The sequence below is a fragment of the Brassica napus genome, chromosome C7 (genome assembly GCF_020379485.1).
Source record: "Brassica napus cultivar Da-Ae chromosome C7, Da-Ae, whole genome shotgun sequence".
Lineage (NCBI taxonomy): Eukaryota > Viridiplantae > Streptophyta > Magnoliopsida > Brassicales > Brassicaceae > Brassica > Brassica napus.
Genome location: NC_063450.1, coordinates 13945358 through 13964804, shown reverse-complemented (window position 1 = coordinate 13964804; position 19447 = coordinate 13945358). Strand labels below are relative to the sequence as shown.

General features: G+C 35.5%; 1 protein-coding gene across 1 annotated transcript; it reads left to right on the top strand.

The window, feature by feature from the left end:
• The first annotated feature begins 5332 nt into the window (after positions 1 to 5332).
• LOC106407581 (pentatricopeptide repeat-containing protein At1g08070, chloroplastic) lies at positions 5333 to 7765 on the top strand. Its single transcript, XM_048763512.1, has one exon. The coding sequence runs from the start codon at positions 5606 to 5608 to the stop codon at positions 7652 to 7654; it is 2049 nt and encodes a 682-aa protein (XP_048619469.1). The 5' UTR covers positions 5333 to 5605; the 3' UTR covers positions 7655 to 7765.
• Positions 7766 to 19447: the final 11682 nt, after the last annotated feature.

The window sequence follows — 19447 nt, the reverse complement described above, 5'->3', positions numbered from 1 at the left end:
TTTGCCTCCTGGAGACTTGGCTTTCGCCTCGCTTAGAGATCTCTGTCGTGATCTCTCCTTCTTTGTATCATCACTTAACCTAATGGGCTTCAATGCTTAGGCCCATATGTTGGCCGCGCGTAACTTGTGCAAGCCGGCCCAACATTGAACATTTCTGATGAGCTTGACCAAACCTCACAGAACTTTTATAAATACCAAATGCAATAAGGAAAGATTTGATTTTTTTTTTTGTCAGCTAGAGAAGATTTGATTAAAAATTGAAATTCTTTCGAATACCTATTTTGATAAGCCCCCTAAAACCCATATATTGTATTTTTCACCAAAATCATAAATTAAAATTTTTACATTTTGATTAATTAATAAAAATTAATATATTTAAAAAAATATGATTAAATCAAAACAAATGTATATAAGTCATTTGCTTACTAAAGTCTTCAAGATGAAAATAGAGATGAACAAGCGAACAGTCCATATAACATCTAGATGAATCATTTAACTGGATCATCTAAATGAATGATGACAAATGGACAAACGAACATCACTTTAATCTACTTTACTATAAAATATAATATCTAAAATTAAAAATTAGGATGACCACGTGTTAATTTTATCACCCAAATTTAACACATGTAAAATTATCTTTATAAATTAAAATTATTTTTAGGGAAATTTGCCAAATATGACTCAAAACTTGACTTTGATTGCAAAAGTATGCCCAAACTTGAATCAAATGCAAAAGTAACCCAAAAGCCTTGTGAAATTACATCTAGCCCCTTTTGACCAAACAAAAAATCATAACTCATTTTTACGAATATAGCCTCAGAAAGTCTTCTGAGTCTTTTGAGATATTGTACGTCGTCTAAACGACGTCCATGGAAGTCTTCTGGTATAGTTGATCTTAAAAATATTTTTTTTAATTTTTAAAAAAATATTTTGACAAGTGAAAAATTGAAATCACGAAATTATAAACAGTTTTAAGTGATATAAATTGAGATATAATAAAATTGAATAGTTTTCAACATAGATGAGTGAAAGTAGTTAATCATGATATTCTTTGGCTTAGAGTTTGACAACATATGTTGTAATATTGTATGTATTCTTAGAGTTAGATTTTGGAAAGCTTAAATGTTTTTTTGAAAAATTAAATTTTTTACCTATACGTGTTTATTTCGGGGTATAGTAAACACTTTTTAAGTTTAATTTGATTTTATGAAGTGTTTAGTTAGTTAATTTAGTTTATGGGTTATGTTTAGGGTCTAGACGACTAACAAGTAAGTCGTTTGACAATTAGAAGACTTCTTTGAAAGTCTTCTAACTCCCGATAAAAATATTTTAGTTTCTCGCTAAAAATATTTTAGTTTCCCGCTAAGAATATTAAAGTCTTCTGGGCGACTTACAAGTAAGTCGTCTAGGAATTCTTCTATTAGAAGACTTACTTGAAAGTCTTTTGAATCGAAGATAGTTACCCTTATTGGAATTTTTATCTCCGTATATAAAAAAAAATTTACACATTATCTCTTCTCCTCTCAAATGGCTGCAACAAAAATGTTATGTTCCTCATTCTAAAACTCTCCAACCTCTCTCTAATCTCTTTGAACTTAAACACCAAATTTTATATCAATTTATTGTTTTTGTGTCATGTATTTCTCACTAGTTTATCTTGTTTTGCAGGTTTTTCATCACATGGTTCTCATCTTCCACTCATTTAAAGATAGATCTATTAATTTTAGATATGTATTTTTTTGGTGTTATATAAAGGTAGATCTATCTAATATTTCACTCATTTTCTTTGTGTTTAGGTCATTTGAACGTTTTTTGATATGCAGGTTTTTCAGATCTGGATTTGATATGCATGTTTTTTTAGATCTGGAGCTGACTTTGGAAAACTTCCTATAAGTCTTCCAAAGTCTTCCAAAATATAATGTGCTAGAAGACTTCCAGAAGACTTCCTGGAAGTTTCCTGACGGAGTCTTCTCACTTGTCTCCCTTTCATAACAGATCTTAGCGTTTTGGTAAGTTTTTATATCTGATTTTTCTTCATTTGGTAACCTCCTATTGCATAAAGTTCTTAATTTTTTCCCAAACTAAAACTTTCCAAACCTACTCAAATCTCTTTGACTTGAAAACACCAAATTTTATATGAATTTTTTATTTTTGTCTCATGTCTTTCTAACTAATCTATTTTTTTGTTGAAGGTTTTTAACCAGATGGTTCTCATCTTCCACTTGGATGTGTACGTTGTGTATTCTATAAAAGTATATCTATATAATATTCCACTCATTTTCTCTATTTTTAAGCCATTTGAACGTTTTTTGATATGCAGGTTTTTCAGATCTGGGTTTAATATACCTATTTTTCAGATCTAGAGCAGACTTTGGAAAACTTATAGGAAGTCTTCTCGGAAGTCTTCTAAAATATAATGCGCTAAAAGTCTTCCAGGAAGTCTTCTAGCACATTATATTTTAGAAGATTTTGGAAGACTTATGGGGAGTCTTCTCAGAAGTCTTCTAAAATATAATGCACTAGAAGACTTCAAGTCTTCAGGAAGTCTTCTAACGGAGTCTTCTTCCATATCAAGTGGAGTCCAAGCTTGTCTTTGAAGAGAAATGATCTATAATAGTTTTGTTTGTGGTATGTTTTGTGATTTGCATGTGTACTCCTTTAGTTGTGATGTTTTTTGTAAATTTGAAGAGATATTAATAAAATATTTTGGTAAATATGTTCATATTCTACAATATTATCTTGCCAAAATTACTTGACATAATTGAAGTTATTGATACAACTTCAATAGCAAAACACAATAACACAAAAAATTAATCACATTTATTATAACTAAGGGAGAAGAATTCTCTAGAAAACTTAGTCAAAATTACAAAAGATAAACCATTACATAAGTTCAAAGATATAACATTTTAATTAGAATTCTTCCGTGAAGTCTTCTCGGAAGACTTAAATTTAAAGCGGGAAAATGAAATATAAGCGGCAAATTTAAGCGGAAAATTAAAATTTAAGCAGGAAACTCAAAATTTTAAGTAAAAATTGAAATTTCAAATTTCTTGAAAGTTAAAAAGTATATCTTATGATCTAAGAAGACACATTAAACCATGTTACTTGATATTCCTGAAGTTACTTAACACTTTTGAAAATTAAATAAACATATCTTAAAGTTACTTAACAAATTTACAAAAACTAACGTAGAATACTTCCATGAATGTCAGTAAACTCATAATTAAAACCAATTAAGTTATGAATTTCATTCATGAGCTCAAATATCGACTAATATACATGATTAACAAAAAAAATTAAAAACTCTTTACAGTTTTAGAGAAAATGAAAGTTTATTAAACATTGACGCACGGAGGTCGTCTGGAAGACTTCTAGAAAGTCGTCCATTTGGGTTAGTTTTGCAATTGATTTTTAACCTAGACAACTTATATGGAAGTCATCCATCTTTCTTTGTTAAAAAACAAAATTCGAGACGACTTCCATGTAAGTCGTCTCAGGTTAGTTTTGCAATTGAAAAATAAAACAATTTTTTTTTTCTTGACGACTTACAGGGAAGTCGTCCGTCCGATGACTTATATGGAAGTCGTCTAAGATAAGCAAGGTTTGACCATAATCTCACGATAAAATCATGGACGAAGTCGTCTAACGGATGACTTCTGTGTAAGTCGTCTAGAAAAAAATAAACTTTTATGTTTTATTTTTCAATTGCAAACTAACCTGAGCCGGCTTACATGGAAGTCGTCTAGATATAATAAAATATTGATTTTTTAATTTTCTACTGGATGACTTATGAGTAAATCGTCCAAGACAAGTCAAATTTCTGACACAATCCGGTCAAATGCAAAACTAATCCGTTTACCCTAGACGACTTACATGGCTGTCTCTAAAAACACATTTAAAAGTCAATTGGAAAATAACCTCTGCATTGACCAGAAGACTTCCATGTAAGTCTTCTATAGCCAGAAAACTTACCCATAAGTCGTCTGGGCGAACAGATCTGGAAAAAAACTGATTTCATAGTTTCAATCAGTGGGATATTTTGTTTAGCACACATAATTTTTCTCCAAGCACCCAGAATCTCAAACAAAAGTGACCCACCAAGAATCGCAAGCTTCAATGGCTCTATGAACCATAAAAAATTTAGAATCAAAATCTTAGGTTTTTTTTGATGAGTATGGAGAGAAAGTGAAAGAGATGTTTTTTTTAATTCATAAGAATTGAGAAATAAGAAGTGTAAATCGATTTGAGGTGCATTAAGAGCTTCAAATTGGTTGTTCATGGTAGTTGGTGTATTGATGGCAATGACAATCTTGTAAATATTGAAGATGATGAGGTTGAGAGAATAAAAAGACCATTTTCGGAAAGAAAAAAAAAATTAATAGCATTTTCGTGAATAATCTGAATTTGTGAGGTGAATAGGGCAAAGAAAATGTCTAAAAAACATAGGTTAGTTTTGTGATTGACTTTGAGTTTTGAGTCAGTTTTGCAAAAAACCCTTATTTTTTAATTATTTTTAATAATTTGTAATAATTTTTAATTTTTGTAATATTTTTAATTTTTGTAATCACGTTTTGAACATTTTAAATAATTTTTAAATAATTTTTTTATTCATTAATTATAAATAGTTTTAAAATAGTATATTATCAAATGATATGTTTAACAACAGTCTTAAGGATTGTTTCTCGAATTTTTTTTTTGCAATTTAAATCAATTTCGAAACTTTTTAAATAAATTGATTCTGTGTGTTTTCAATTGGGGTAAAAATATACTTTTAAGAATTAAAGGAAAAATTTTATCCCAAATATCATATTTGTAATAATGAACAACCTGTGTTTTTATTGTATTATTTTTTTTTGAAAAAAGGCTTTTGATTTTTTGTATCGTTGACAAACAAAAAATCTGGAGAAATTGTCAAAAATACCACATTCATAATATTATTTTTCATGTTTATTTTAACTATTTTTACCCTCACTTTTAAAGAGACAAAAAAGCATTTATAACCCTAAGATTAACTAATCTAGATTTAGGGTTTAGAGTTGCGAAGTCGGATAGAGTTTTTGTAATGTGGAGTTTAGGATTCTAATAAATATATAAATAAATACTAAAAAATTTCTAAAAATAATTCTAAAAATTAATTTTAAAAATAATTTTTGAATTTCAAAAATGAAATTTGAAAAAAAAAAATAAAAAGCTTCATTAAAAAGTTCAAAGAAAAAGTTTATAGAAAATTTAAATTTAAAAAAGTATAATTCGAAACATAAAAAAAAAATATTACTTTTTGTATCTTTTTAATTTTTCATTTTTTAAATAATTATTTATCATATATATAGAGAGCAAAAGTATAATACTGTTATGTATCTCATCGAATTCTGTCTCTCTCATGGAAGAATGTATTTTGGTAAACATGAAAATTCACCAAAAATCTGTTTATTTAAGTTTAATCATAATCTAGTTTTAATCATAATCTAGTTTTCATAGTTTAATTCGAACCCAAGAATTATTTTAAATAATGTTGTGTGTTAAACAATAAAGGCATCAGCAGAAAACTAAAGAGTTATCGATCCGCTTCGTCTCTCCAAACCAACCAGTTATCTTGAAAATGCAGAATGCAGCAGCGGTGGTGCCGCCATCCTCCGTCCACCACTACCACCACCATCACCTGTTATCCCTCTTCAGATGCTCAGAAACAATAGAAGAAGCTAAGAAGCTTCACTGTTTATCTCTTAAAACCGGAACTTTCGATCACCCTCCCGTCTCTTCCCGCCTTCTCTCGCTCTACACTGCCCGACCTATCAACGACCTAATCTACGCTCGCTCCGTTTTCGATAGGATCCAAAGCCCTTCTCTTCCCTTATGGAACATGATGATCAAATGCTATGTCGAAAACCATCGCTCCCACGAAGCAATCTGTTTATTCTCTCATCTTCTCAGTGAATTCTCGCCGGATAACTTTACACTGCCTTGCGTTTTAAAGGGCTGTTCTCGTTTGTGTGCGGTTGAAGAAGGAAAGCAAATTCATGGAGTTTCGGTGAAGCTTGGTCTCACCTTGGATAAGTTCGTTCAGAGCAGTTTAGCGAGTCTCTACTCCAAATGCGGAATGCTTGATTGTGCACGCAAGGTGTTTGACAAAATGGGTGAGAGAGATTTGGTTACCTGGAACTCTTTGATTGATGGTTATGCTCGTAGCGGCCATGTTGAAATTGCAATGAAGCTGTTCGATGAAATTCCCGACAGAGATTCGTATTCCTGGACTGCCTTGCTTCACGGGTTCTCAAAATCAGGGAAAGTCGAGGCTGCTAGAGATGTATTTGATAAGATGCCAACAAAGAACTTGGTGTCTTGGAACGCGATGATCAACGGGTATATGAGATCAGGGGATTTTGGATCAGCTTGTGACCTGTTTAAGATCATGCCTGAGAGGAATTTGATCACGTGGAACACAGTTATTGCAGGATACGAGGTAAATGGTCGGGTTGAAGAAGCTTTGAGTATGTTTGTCAGAATGTTAGAAGAGGAAGATGATCTGAAGCCTAACAATGCAACATATACAAGTCTGATCTCTGCTGTGGCTGCATCCGCTATTCTTAGCACAGCAAAATGGGTTCATTCTTACATGGTCAAGAATGGGATTGGATCCGATGGTGTGATGGGAACTTTACTGATTGAAATGTACTCCAAGTGTGGAAGCATCGAGAGTGCTTTAACGACATTTAGATCAATACATAGAAAGAAGTTGGGTCATTGGAACTCGGTTATTGTAGGACTAGGGATGCACGGGATGGCGGATGAAGCATCGGAACTATTCAAACAGATGCAAGAAAGTGGCATCAAGCCCAACGCAGTGACCTTTGTAGGGTTGTTGAACGCTTGTAGTCACGTTGGATATGTAGATGAAGCTCGTTTCTACTTTGATTTGATGGTAAAAGAGTATAAAGTTGAGCATAAAATTGAGCATTACGGTTGCCTAGTTGATGCGTTATGCAGGACTGGGAATCTCCAAGATGCGAAAACTATTATTCAAAAAATGCCAATGAGACCAAACAAAGTAATCTGGATGAGCCTTTTACGCGGAGCCAGGAACTATGTAGATATAGAGATGGGTGAGTACGCAGCGCATCAGTTAATAGATTTAGCTCCAGAGTCCCATGTTCCTCTGTCGAATATGTATGCAGCTGCTGGAAAATGGGAGAAAGTTTCGGAAGTCAGAGAGACTATGAAGAAGAAAGGAATCAAGAAGGAAGCAGGATGGAGTTTGATTGAGCGAAAAGGTGTGATTCACAGATTTTTTGTAGGAGACAGATCGCATCCACAAATAGAGGAAATATATGCAAAGTTAAAGGAGATGAGGGAGAAGCTGAAAGCGGTGGGACACATCGCGGATACTAGACAGGTCCTGTTGCGGATAGAAGACGAGAAAGAGAAAGAGGTTGAACTGGAGTTGCATAGTGAGAGATTGGCTATAGCTTACGCTCTAACCAACAACAGCAACAGTCCAATAAGGGTTCTGAAAAACCTCACGGTATGTAATGATTGTCATTCTGTAACTAAGTTGCTATCTCGTATCTATCAACGAGAGATCATTGTGAGAGACAATAGTAGATTCCATCACTTCAGAGCCGGGTATTGTTCATGCAATGACTTCTGGTGATTGGATTTACTTCTTTGTTCAGAGACATGTATCATATTTTACTATTCGACCCATTGGGTCGTCTTCCAAAATAATCATTCATTATATATAATAAACATTTATATCAGATTATTCAAAGTTGCATGTAGTCTGGCTATTCCTAAGAGTTCAAACGAGACAGAGAATGCTCAAGTTATTGGAAAACCTGAAAGAGACTGTAAATAGCTAGAGCAACGACAACAGAGACAGTGGCCATTTTACATACAGCTTCTCTATCTGTCATGAGTTTCATAAGCAAAGCTCCTCAGATGTCTATTGTCAAAGTAAACAAACAAAATCAAAACATACCAGTCGAGATGGGTAAAAGATTACCATTTGGCAGGGCACTTTTCAATGCAGCATCAGATTATCCAAATCGGATTACACACTGCCCAGCATCTGTTATTATACGTATGCCATATATATAAACGAGCTATTCAGACTTTTCATCTACAATACATGTATCACATTCTTATATTCAACATGGATTGAACCAGAAACATTTCTTGTTCTTCAAGGCTAATTGCTCACAATAACTAAACTATGTTACTGTTTTCCAGATTCTTCAATCGGATGTTTTTAAGTCTATAATAAAACCTCTTTATGTTCTTCGCCTAGCTCCGAACTCAACAGAAATACTTCTCCTAAACCCACCATCAAAATCGTGCGTACTTTCAGTACGTGCCGATTTCAGATTAAACAAACATTTAGTTAGGAATTGTGCAAGTGCAGTTGTTAAGGAACACAAACCTCAAAACAAAAACCCCTCCAATCATGATCAAGTTGAGCTAACACTTTTCCATCATCATCCTTCACTGTAAATGTCCAATTCGATAAAGATGAGAACTCTTTGATTAAATGGACTATCTTGTTGAATATGTGCAACCTTACAACCGTATATATACACATCTGATCTTATGTTTTCCCGAGGAGATTTGAACATATCTCTAATGTCACAAGCAAAACACAACAAACTTTAAAACCCTAAATAAGAGTATTTAAGTAAGTTTGGATGATCTAATGATATGCCCCATAAACTTATTATGGGATCAAGGAGAAGGAAGCAGAGATGGCCAAGTCAACAAGTACGGGAGAAAGTGGCGCAAAAGCGACTTAAATGGAGAACACTGGGTGATTCAGAGGGTTTAAGAAGAGTTTGTTATTAGAATAATAAAAAGAGAATGTTGTCGTCAATGTTTCTTTATGCGTTTCCTGTTGTAAACATTCGGTTGTTGGGCTGTGCTCTTCAATGGCGATCTCTGTGAGATCTTGCTGAGGGATCAAGTCGTCGTGATCGATTGCTTGAGATCTCAGTTGTATTCGTCTTCTCACTACAAGAAAACAGCGACATACTGAGGGAAAAAATTGTCGGTATGTCGTCGGAATAACGTTATTCCGACGACATACCGACGAAACAAATGTTCGGAAATAACTCTTCGGAAATTCAATTTTCCTCGGAAATCCCTCGGAATTTTCCGACGGAATTCCGAGAAACCAAATTTCCGAGGAAACTCCGAGGACCACCAGTTCGTCGGAAAGTTCCTTGGAATATACCGAGGGAGAAAGTCCTCGGAATTTACCTCGGAAGTTCCGACGAAATTTCCTCGGAATTTTCATCGGGAATTTCCGAGGAAATGAACCCTCGGAAAATTCCGAGGAACATGTCCCTCGGTATATTCCGAGGAACAAGTCCCTCGGTATATTACGAGGGTTCATTTCCTCGGAATTTAAAAAAAAATTAATTTTTTTTAAAAAAATAAAATTTTTGAAATTTAAATTCGAAAATATAAAATTAAAATTAAAATTGAAATCATATTAGTTAATATTCAAAGTTGTACAAATAAAAATAAAACATTCCGAGTTTTTGAAAAAAAAAAAAACTACGGGTCTGGCACGTCCGGGAACACTTCGTTCGGGTACATCCTCTGCATCATCTCCATCATTTGCTGGTTCAACCTCCTCTGTGCCTCATAGCCCGCCTGTTGAGCCGCCATCTGGGTCTCCAACAAAGATATGCGATCATCCTTGTCCTTCAACTGAGCCGTAAGTACTTCTGGATCAACAAAGGGCGGTGGTGCAGAAGAAGGAGGAACCGACCGGGTGCGACGACCCAAACCGACCAAACGTCCCTTCTTCTTTGGAACCGACTGAAATAGAAAATAGCCAAATTTAAATCAAGAAATAAATGAATTGAACTTAAAAAAAAAAGAACTTACGGATTCAACGATTTCGTTGATTCGAAACCGGGACAAGTTGGTCGAAGCCGTCGAAGCGTCATCCTCGGTTTGAAGCTGAGACACTTCGTCCTGCACCTGAGTTTGGACCAGGGTGACCACTTCCCTCACAAGACCGTCATCAATCTGGCCGGTCTTCTTGTTGGTATACGCCCTCTTCATTAGGGCGAGATCATCAACCGGCTCGCCATCATTTTCTTCCGCCTTGAAAAAAATATAAATTAAAAAAACATTAGAAATTAGAAGAAATGCACAAAAAATAAAAATTCAAAACTTAAATAATTGAAGAAAAAGCGACTGAACTTACCATGCGATCTCTCAGAGAGGCAATAGATTGAGCACCCAAGTTATGCTTGAAGACGCCTTTCCCTTTACGGTCGCTCCTGCGGTTGGTGGAGTTGGTGGAAGAAGTTTCTTTCGTCTCTTCCTTATCCCAATGCACACACAACTCCGTCCAGACCGTGTTGTTTATAGACTTTGAGACCTTTTAATAAAAAAAAAAGAAAATAGTTTAGTAAATTAAAAAATCGTTTAATAAATTAAAAAATTGTTTAATAAATTAAAAACAAACCTTGTTGATTTCCCACTTCTTCTTCCACTTTTGGATCTGCTTCCCATAGTTGTCTATAACTTTATGGACGAAGTGGTGATAGATAAAGAGCATCTCATCGGAATTCCAGTTGAATTCTTGCTGAAAAAAAAACACAATTAGTGGAAAATTTATATTAAAGATTAAAAATATAAGTAAAAAATTAGAATACTTACCGCAAACTGACGAAACCACAGATGCTGCTTGTCGGTAGGGAAGTCAGTCAAAGTCAGATGTCCCTTGTCGAGGGCCGAGTACATCATACGGTTGATCCATGCGCTGATCCCGTTCCCGGATCGGTTGAACCTAATAAAAAGAACAAACAGTTAATAATGAATCAAATTTTAATGAAAAAAAAAATGTTTAATTACCATGTTTGACCCCGTCCATGTGGATACGGAGTGAGATAGGGAAGATGGTCACGATCGGGCTGTCGAACCAACTCCGCAACACTCATCACTCCCGGAGGACCCGGAGGAGCAGGAGCGGGTGCAGCAGCGGGAGCGAGAGGAGCAGGAGCGGGTGCAGCAGAGGGAGATATATGGTAGGAGCTGTGGGGCGAAGGAGAATCCTGAAAATGGCTGGAATCCCGAGACTGGCTCCCCGTACCACCACGACCACGACGCTGTCGAGGCCGGGTCTAATCATCATGAGACATGTAAATTAAAAAAAAATATTTATTAAATATAGAAATATATAAATTAATTTAAAAAAAAAAATCCCGAATAATAGTTTTTAATCACAAAAAAAGTTTTATAGATATTAAAAATGTTTAATAAATATATAAAAATAGTTCTAATAAACAAAAAATAGTTTTAATAAATAAAAAATAGTTTAATAATTACAAAAATAGTTTTAATAATATTAAAAATGTTTAATAAATATAGAAATTTATATTATATATATATTTATATATTTTTTTTTTAAATCCCAAATAATAGTTTTTAATCACAAAAAAAGTTTTATAGATATTAAAAATGTTTTGTAAAATCCAAAAAATCGAATTTATATACTAAAAACGTTTTGTAAAATCCAAAAAATCGAATTTATATACAAAAATCGTTTTGTAAAATAAAAAAATCGAATTTATGCACAAAAATCGAATTTATATACAAAAATCGATTTTATAAATACCAAAAAAATAAAATATTTATAAAAAAATTCTAAATCAATTCAACAAAACAAATTATTCGACCAAATCACAATTCTAAACCTATTATACAACCAAATCACAATCCTAACCAATCACCCTAACAAAAATTTATCAAATCTACACAAAAACCTAACAAATAGAACCTAAGAGAGTGGGATAGGGTCCTTACATGATTTGTGTAAGAGAAGGGGAAGATCGCCGGAGATATCGTCGGTGAGAAGGGGGAGATCGCCGGAGAGGAGAGAGGAGCCGCGCAGAGAAAGAAGAGAGAAATTGGGAAGAAGAAGCGGCTCGTGGTTATAAAACCTAGGGTCCGACGGATAGTTTCCGTCGGAATTTCCTCGGAATTTCTATTTCAATTTTCTCGAAATATTTGCCCGGTTAAATGAAAATATTCCGAGGAAATTCCGACGGATACTTAAATATCCGTCGGAATTCCGTCGGAATATTCCGAGGAAATACCGAAGAAGTAGTGTTTGGGGTTTCAAAACATCGATTTTTTTGGCCATATTTCATTTCTTATACAATTGTAATGCATACCATTGAGGATTCTTTGTATAGATGATCATAAACCATGAAATAACAAAATTTCAAAACGAATTGTAAGTATTCCCTTTACCGTTCATTAAAGTGTATAAGTGTTTCTCTTATGTGGTGGGGATTTCGTTCATACAATCGGAAAAGTGTTTATTATAGGGTAAGGAACAAATTTTTGACTTCATAATCAGTCTAAGACACTTAATAAAGGTTATATAAGTGTTATTCAAACCGCAAAACGTTGTTTTCGGTTTAAAAACCCTACTTCCTCGGAATTTCCTCGGAATATTCCGACGGAATTTCGAGGAAACCCTTATCTTCCTCGGAATTCCCTCGGAATATTCCGAGGAAATACCGAGGAAGTAGTGTTTGGAGTTTCAAAACATCGATTTTTTTGGCCGTATTTCATTTCTTATACAATTGTAATGCATACCATTGAGGATTCTTTGTATACATGATCATAAACCATGAAATAACAAAATTTCAAAACGAATTGTAAGTATTCCCTTTACCGTTCATTAAAGTGTATAAGTGTTTCTCTTATGTTGTGGGGATTTCGTTCATACAATCGGAAAAGTGTTTATTATAGGGTAAGGAACAAATTTTTGACTTCATAATCAGTCTAAGACACTTAATAAGGGTTATAAAAGTGTTATTCAAACCGCAAAACGTTGTTTTCGGTTTAAAAACCCTATTTCCTCGGAATTTCCTCTGAATATTCCGAGGGAATTCCGAGGGAATTCCGAGGAAACCCTTATCTTCCTCGGAATTCCGTCGGAATATTCAGAGGAAATACCGAGGAAGTAGTGTTTGGGGTTTCAAAACATCGATTTTTTTTTGCCGTATTTCATTTCTTATACAATTGTAATGCATATCATTGAGGATTCTTTGTATAGATGATCATAAACCATGAAATAACAAAATTTCAAAACGAATTGTAAGTATTCCCTTTACCGTTCATTAAAGTGTATAAGTGTTTCTCTTATGTTGTGGGGATTTCGTTCATACAATCGGAAAAGTGTTTATTATAGGGTAAAGAACAAATTTTTGACTTCATAATCAGTCTAAGACACTTAATAAGGGTTATATAAGTGTTATTCAAACCGTAAAACGTTGTTTTCGGTTTATAAACCCTACTTCCTCGGAATTTCCTCGGAATATTCTGAGGAAATTCCGAGGAAACCCTTATCTTCCTCGGAATTCCGTCGGAATTTTCCAATAAAAAAAAAAAAAAAGTCGATGCTAGTCTGTTTCTGAGTCATCATCACCAGATGAATCTGAATCTGGATCTTGGTGAAACTCTCCAATCACTAGTTCATCCTCTACGTGAACGACGGCTTCCTCTCCGAAGTCGGTTAAATCGACTACAAGGCCAACTCCAGCTAAATCTTCTGCTGCACTTAAGTTGTCGGATGTGCTTGGTTGTAGTGGGTCTTCCAGCTCAGAACTTCCCTGAACTCGGCCTCTCGGGTTGAGTCTTGTAACAGTAACCCATGGATCATCTCTGTTCCTTACCCGGGGGTATTTGATATAACAAATCTGTAACATTTAAAAAATTATTAGTAAAATTATAAATTAATACACACGATGATGAATCATTCTAAATAATAAACATTTACTTACCTGATCGGCCTGAGAAGCAAGAATGAAAGGATCATAATATTGCAGCTTTCGCCTAGAATTTACTGATGTAACACCAAATGCATATGTTCTCACACCTCGATCTAGAGTGTTGGCGTGCCAATCACAATAGAAAACAGTACAGCGCAATCCAACCATGCCCAAATACTTGATTTCCAAAATCTCATGTATGTGTCTGTAGTATACATCATCTCCTGATGCAGAACAAATGCCAGCATCATAAGTCGTACTCGAACGTCTCCTCTTCTGAGTTGTGAATGCATATCCTCGAGTACAAAATGTCGGATATGACTTCACAACAAATTTTGGTCCAACGACTATCTCGCGTATCCAATCGTCAAATGTTTCACCTCTGGCCAAACCAGCAGACACCTATATTAATAGCACATATATATGTTATATCAATAAATGTGAATTAGTATAAATTTGTGATAAATGATATTTTAATTTGTTTAAAGCACTCACATAAGTAAACATCCATCCAGAAAATTCTCTCTGCTTCATTTCTTCTAGTTCGTCCTCTGTGGTGTATCTATATTCGAACCTCTTTTCTGCCATGAAAATCCTGTACATATGATGACAATAATGTAATTAATTAAGATTTAAATTTCAACTTGGTAAAATAAAAATTTGTAAGCTAATTTATTTACCTCTCATATTGAAGAACATCTTCGCAGTTGGTGAGCAAATATGTTTGCAAATTACTGCGCTCATGCTCAGTAAGTCGACGGTCCTTTGGTTTTCCGCTAAGTCGTCCAACGTCTGTGAAAATGTCTGGAACCGTAACATGATATGTTGCCCGTTCGCCTCTATCATCATGCCGAGCAGGTCTTCTGTTTTTGGTCTGAACTTCTGCTGGAAAGTAGTACTCAGCAAAGTTTGAAGTTTCTTCATTGATCATCTGTGCGACTATAGAACCTTCCACCCTACTTAAATTTTTCACCATCTTCTTCAAATGGAACATATACCGCTCATACAGATACATCCATCTTTACTGCACAGGACCACCAAGCTCCAATTCTCTTGCCAGGTGAATAACAAGATGCTCCATAACATCAAAAAATGAGGGAGGAAATATCTCCTCAAGGTTGCACTGAATCACGGCTATGTTAGTCTTTAAATTTTCAATACCTTCAAGAGTCACTGATCTCGTGCATAAATCGCGGAAGAAACCACTTATACCTGCAATTGCTTCGTGAACATTTCGTGGTAATAGTTCCTTGAAGGCAAACGGAAGGAGGCGCTGCATCATTACATGGCAATCGTGGCTTTTCAAGCCTGTAAACTTTCCTTCTTTTCTGTCGATACAGTTACGCAAATTAGATGCGTAACCGTCTGGAAATTCCACATCGTTTGAAATCCAATCAAAGAACGCATCTTTTCCCTTTGCATCATGTCGGTATATGGGAAAAGGAGCCCTACCATTCTCATCAACATGAAGTTCTAAACGAGCACATATATCGACTAAATCCAGTCCTGACTTCAAATTATCTTTTGTTTTACCTTGAACATTAAGGATCGTGTTCATGAGATTGGCAAAAAAGTTCTTCTCAATATGCATGATATCTAAATTATGCCTTAGCAGATGATCCTCCCAGTATGGCAGATCCCAGAAAATACTTTTTTTTTGTGCCAGTTATGTAGGTCTCCAACAGCATCTACCGGAAAACGCTCATGTCCACCGACGTCTGGCGTCCTTTCTGCACCAAAATCTCTTAGTTGTGTCTTCAAATCTTTCCCACAAATTTCCGGAGGTGGACTGTCAAACACCCTCTTGTTCTTCGTAAACAAATTCCTACTCCTACGATATGGATGATCAGGTGGTAGCAAAGCTAGGTTGGAGGTTGCTGAACACAGAGGATGGTCTATGGGTTAAGATTCTGCGAAAAAAATTTCGAGTTGGCGAGTTGGATGATTTATCTTGGTTAAGCGTTAAAGGAACTTGGTCACCAACATGGAGAAGTTTGGTATTGGGGCTGCGTGAGGTTGTTGTCCCAAGTTTGGCTTGGGTTCTTGGTGATGGTCGTCGAGTAAGTTTTTGGAAGAATAATTGGTTGTTGAATGAGCCACTATCTGAGTTGAGTACAGTGGATATTCCGGAAGAGATGGTGGAGGTACGAGCTCAGGATCTTTGGAAAACTGGCGCTGGTTGGCAAATGCATATAATAGAACCGTATATGTCAATGCCAAATCGTCTAAGGTTGGCTTCAGTGGTGATTGATGATGTTACAGGTGCAAGGGATAGAATGTCGTGGGGAGGGAGCAAGGATGGTTTATTTTCTGTGAACTCAGCTTATGCTTTCTTAACCAGGGATGCGGAGCCGAGACCTAATATGGAAGCCTTATATCAGCGGGTTTGGCGTGTCACTACTCCAGAACGTGTACGAGTCTTCCTATGGCTGGTAACTCATCAGGTGATCATGACAAACATGGAACGGAAACGCAGACATTTGAGTGAGAATAGTATGTGTCCATTGTGTAAGGGGGGAGAAGAAACCATTCTTCATGTTCTTCGAGACTGTCCGGCAGCTGCGGGGTTATGGGCGCGATTTGTTCCCCTAAGCAGACAACAACGGTTCTTTGACCAACCTCTCCTAGAATGGCTTTATGACAACCTTGAAAGGAATAGACCAGGATTGGGGGAGCTATGGCCAACGCTGTTTTCTCTGACTGTTTGGTGGTGATGGAAATGGAGATGTGGGTATGTTTTTGGAGAGGAAGGAAAATGTCGAGACAGGGTGCAGTTCCTTCAGGATAAGGCTCGGGAGGTGATAGAAGCAAATGTAAAACTAAAGGAACATGGGCAGAGCCGGGAATGTGTGGAGAAGCAGATCTCATGGAATCGACCAACAAATGGCTGGTTCAAACTGAACACGGATGGAGCATCTAGAGGTAACCCGGGACTTGCTACAGCGGGTGAGGCTATTCGCGGTGAGTATGGAGAATGGAATGGGGGTTTTGCAATAAACATAGGCATCTGTTCAGCCCCTTTGGCGGAGTTGTGGGGAGTATACTATGGCTTGTGTATAGCATGGGACCGTGGGATTCGTCGGTTGGACTTGGAGGTTGATTCGGAGAGTGTGGCGGGTTTTCTTCAGACATGGATCCATGATTCTCTTCCCCTGTCGTTCCTGGTACGTCTGTGCTATGGCTTCATATCAAGAGACTGGTAGTCAAAATTTCTCATGTGTATAGGGAGGCTAATTATCTGGCGGATGGATTAGCTACCTATGCGTTTTCTCTATCGTTTGGGTTACATTTCTTTGAAGATGTCCCAGATTGTGTTGCTTATGTTTTGTTGGAGGACTTTCAGGGGGTATCTAGATCTCGGTAAATTTGCATGTAATGAGTTTTATGATTTGAATAAAGAGTAGGAGACTCATGTCTCCTGCACCCTACCAAAAAAAAAAAAGATAAATCAGTGACAAGCAAGGAAAGTAACTGAGATTGATAGATCTCGTGGCAAGGCAAACACACCACCTTTGGGATCTTAATTACAAGATAAACTCAGTTAGTTATTCAATCTAAAAGTTGAGAGAAAACCATTATGTTTTTAAAATCTATTTAGATCTATTTTTATTTTTTTTGAATGAATATTAAATTTTATTCATCAAAAAAACTTTCCTTCATACAACTATTGCAACCTTAATCTAAGGAACTACAACTCTTCATCTCTTCGACTACTTATACTTTAAAAGGTAAACACTTCACACTCTTGTTCCAAACCAAAATTGCATGAGCCCTTCCATCCCTTTCAGACCCTTCATTCTCATCAAACTTATCTTATTTCAAATCTCCTTATCAATTAATTTCTTCAAAACTGGCATCGGCATCAACTTATCACCATGCTTGCTCTTATTTCGTTCCCTCAACAGCGAGTACAAGACCAGCTGAAACGCATATCTAATACAGAACATACTCTTCTTTTCCATAGTCTCATGTGTAATTAGCATCAGAATCTCGGACCAGACATTAGTATAGGAGTTTCGTAAAACTCCTTTAGTGATATGCTCCCAAACTTGAGAAGAATAGGAACATTCAAAGAAAAGGTGATTCCTTGATTCATGGGCATTCTTGCACATAACACACGTTGTATCTATCCCATGATTCCAACGAGAGACTCTGTCCAATGTGGACATTCTAACCAGAATCGACAGCCAAGCCATAAAAGCAAACTTTGGCGTAGTTTGGGAGAACCAAATACCACGGGAACAGGTGCATTGTGTCTTAATCTCCCTCAATAACATCCAAGTCTCATTGGTCGAGAATTTATGCTTAAATCTCGACTTCCTTCTCCATAAGCTAACATCATCCAACTCTGAACTCAGATTCCCTTTAACAATATTCAACTCTGATTCAATATCATTTAATAACCCAATACAATGTCTTCTTCTTCTCCAAAAATTTAGAACTGCTTCCTCTACCGTAGCTTTCCTTTTAACACCCAAATACATAATGCCTCTTTCTCCCAATAAATCAGAGAGCACACCTCTATCTGACCATCTATCATACCAGAAAGAAGTATGCCTACCATTTCCCAACTCTTTTCTATAAAAAGACTTATCAACATCTCTCAGTTTCAACATCTTTCTCCACATCCAAGATCCAGCTTGCGTTTTTGTGCTTATTTCCCATAAACTTTTCTCCTTTAGCAGAATTGATTTAATCCATTTACCCCATAGATTGCATTTATAAGATCTGTTTTTTTTCTGCTTCACAGAGCCATACTGTGAAGCGATTTCCAGTTGATAAAGAAGGAGTTAAGTCACTTTCGCGTTGGGATCTGAAAGCTGCCATTCCCAGCTTTCTATATCCACCAATAACGTTCAATTACGAGTTAAACTCCATTAGTTATTCGTTCTATAAATTGAGAGAAAATCATCCTGGTTTTTGAAATCTGTCCAGATTTGGTTTTCAAGTTTGGCAGAGCCATACTGGAATGAAAATTTTCGTCGACACAGAAGGATCACCGTTGATAGAAGGAAAAATTTGTCTGCTAAACTCAGGCGCATATTTATCGAGCCTTCAATTTACAATTAATCTTATACATATCAAGTTTATTTATATTACTAGTTGTTTGTCCGCGCTTCGCGCGGGATGCTTGTTAATTTTATAACTTAATATTTAATATTCTTTATAAAATTTATTTTTTATATTGTAAATCAACACTTAAGCCTAAGATGTGGTAAATTCATTTTTCAGGTATTTCAATTCGTCATTGTCATTTGTTTAAAATAAGAGAATTGATATTAGATAAGTTTATAGGTCATCGAAGTTTAGTTATATTTGTTAGTCATTTGGATTTATATTGTGTATGTCATGAATTGTTTAAATTTTTTTGACGAAAGTGAGTTCCAAATAACTCTTTGGAAGTAGACAAAAAAAAAAATATATATATATATATATATATATATATATATATATATATATATATATATATATATATGTATATGTATTATTTGTAAATGAACATATAACTAAAGTGTGCATTGTTGGAATTCATACCGGTTTATAACAATTTATAAATCAACCTATGAATTTATATGCCTAGAATCTCATGTCAATACTGAAATAAACTTAGATCTTAGAGTTTCGAATATACCTGGTTATTATGCAGCGGA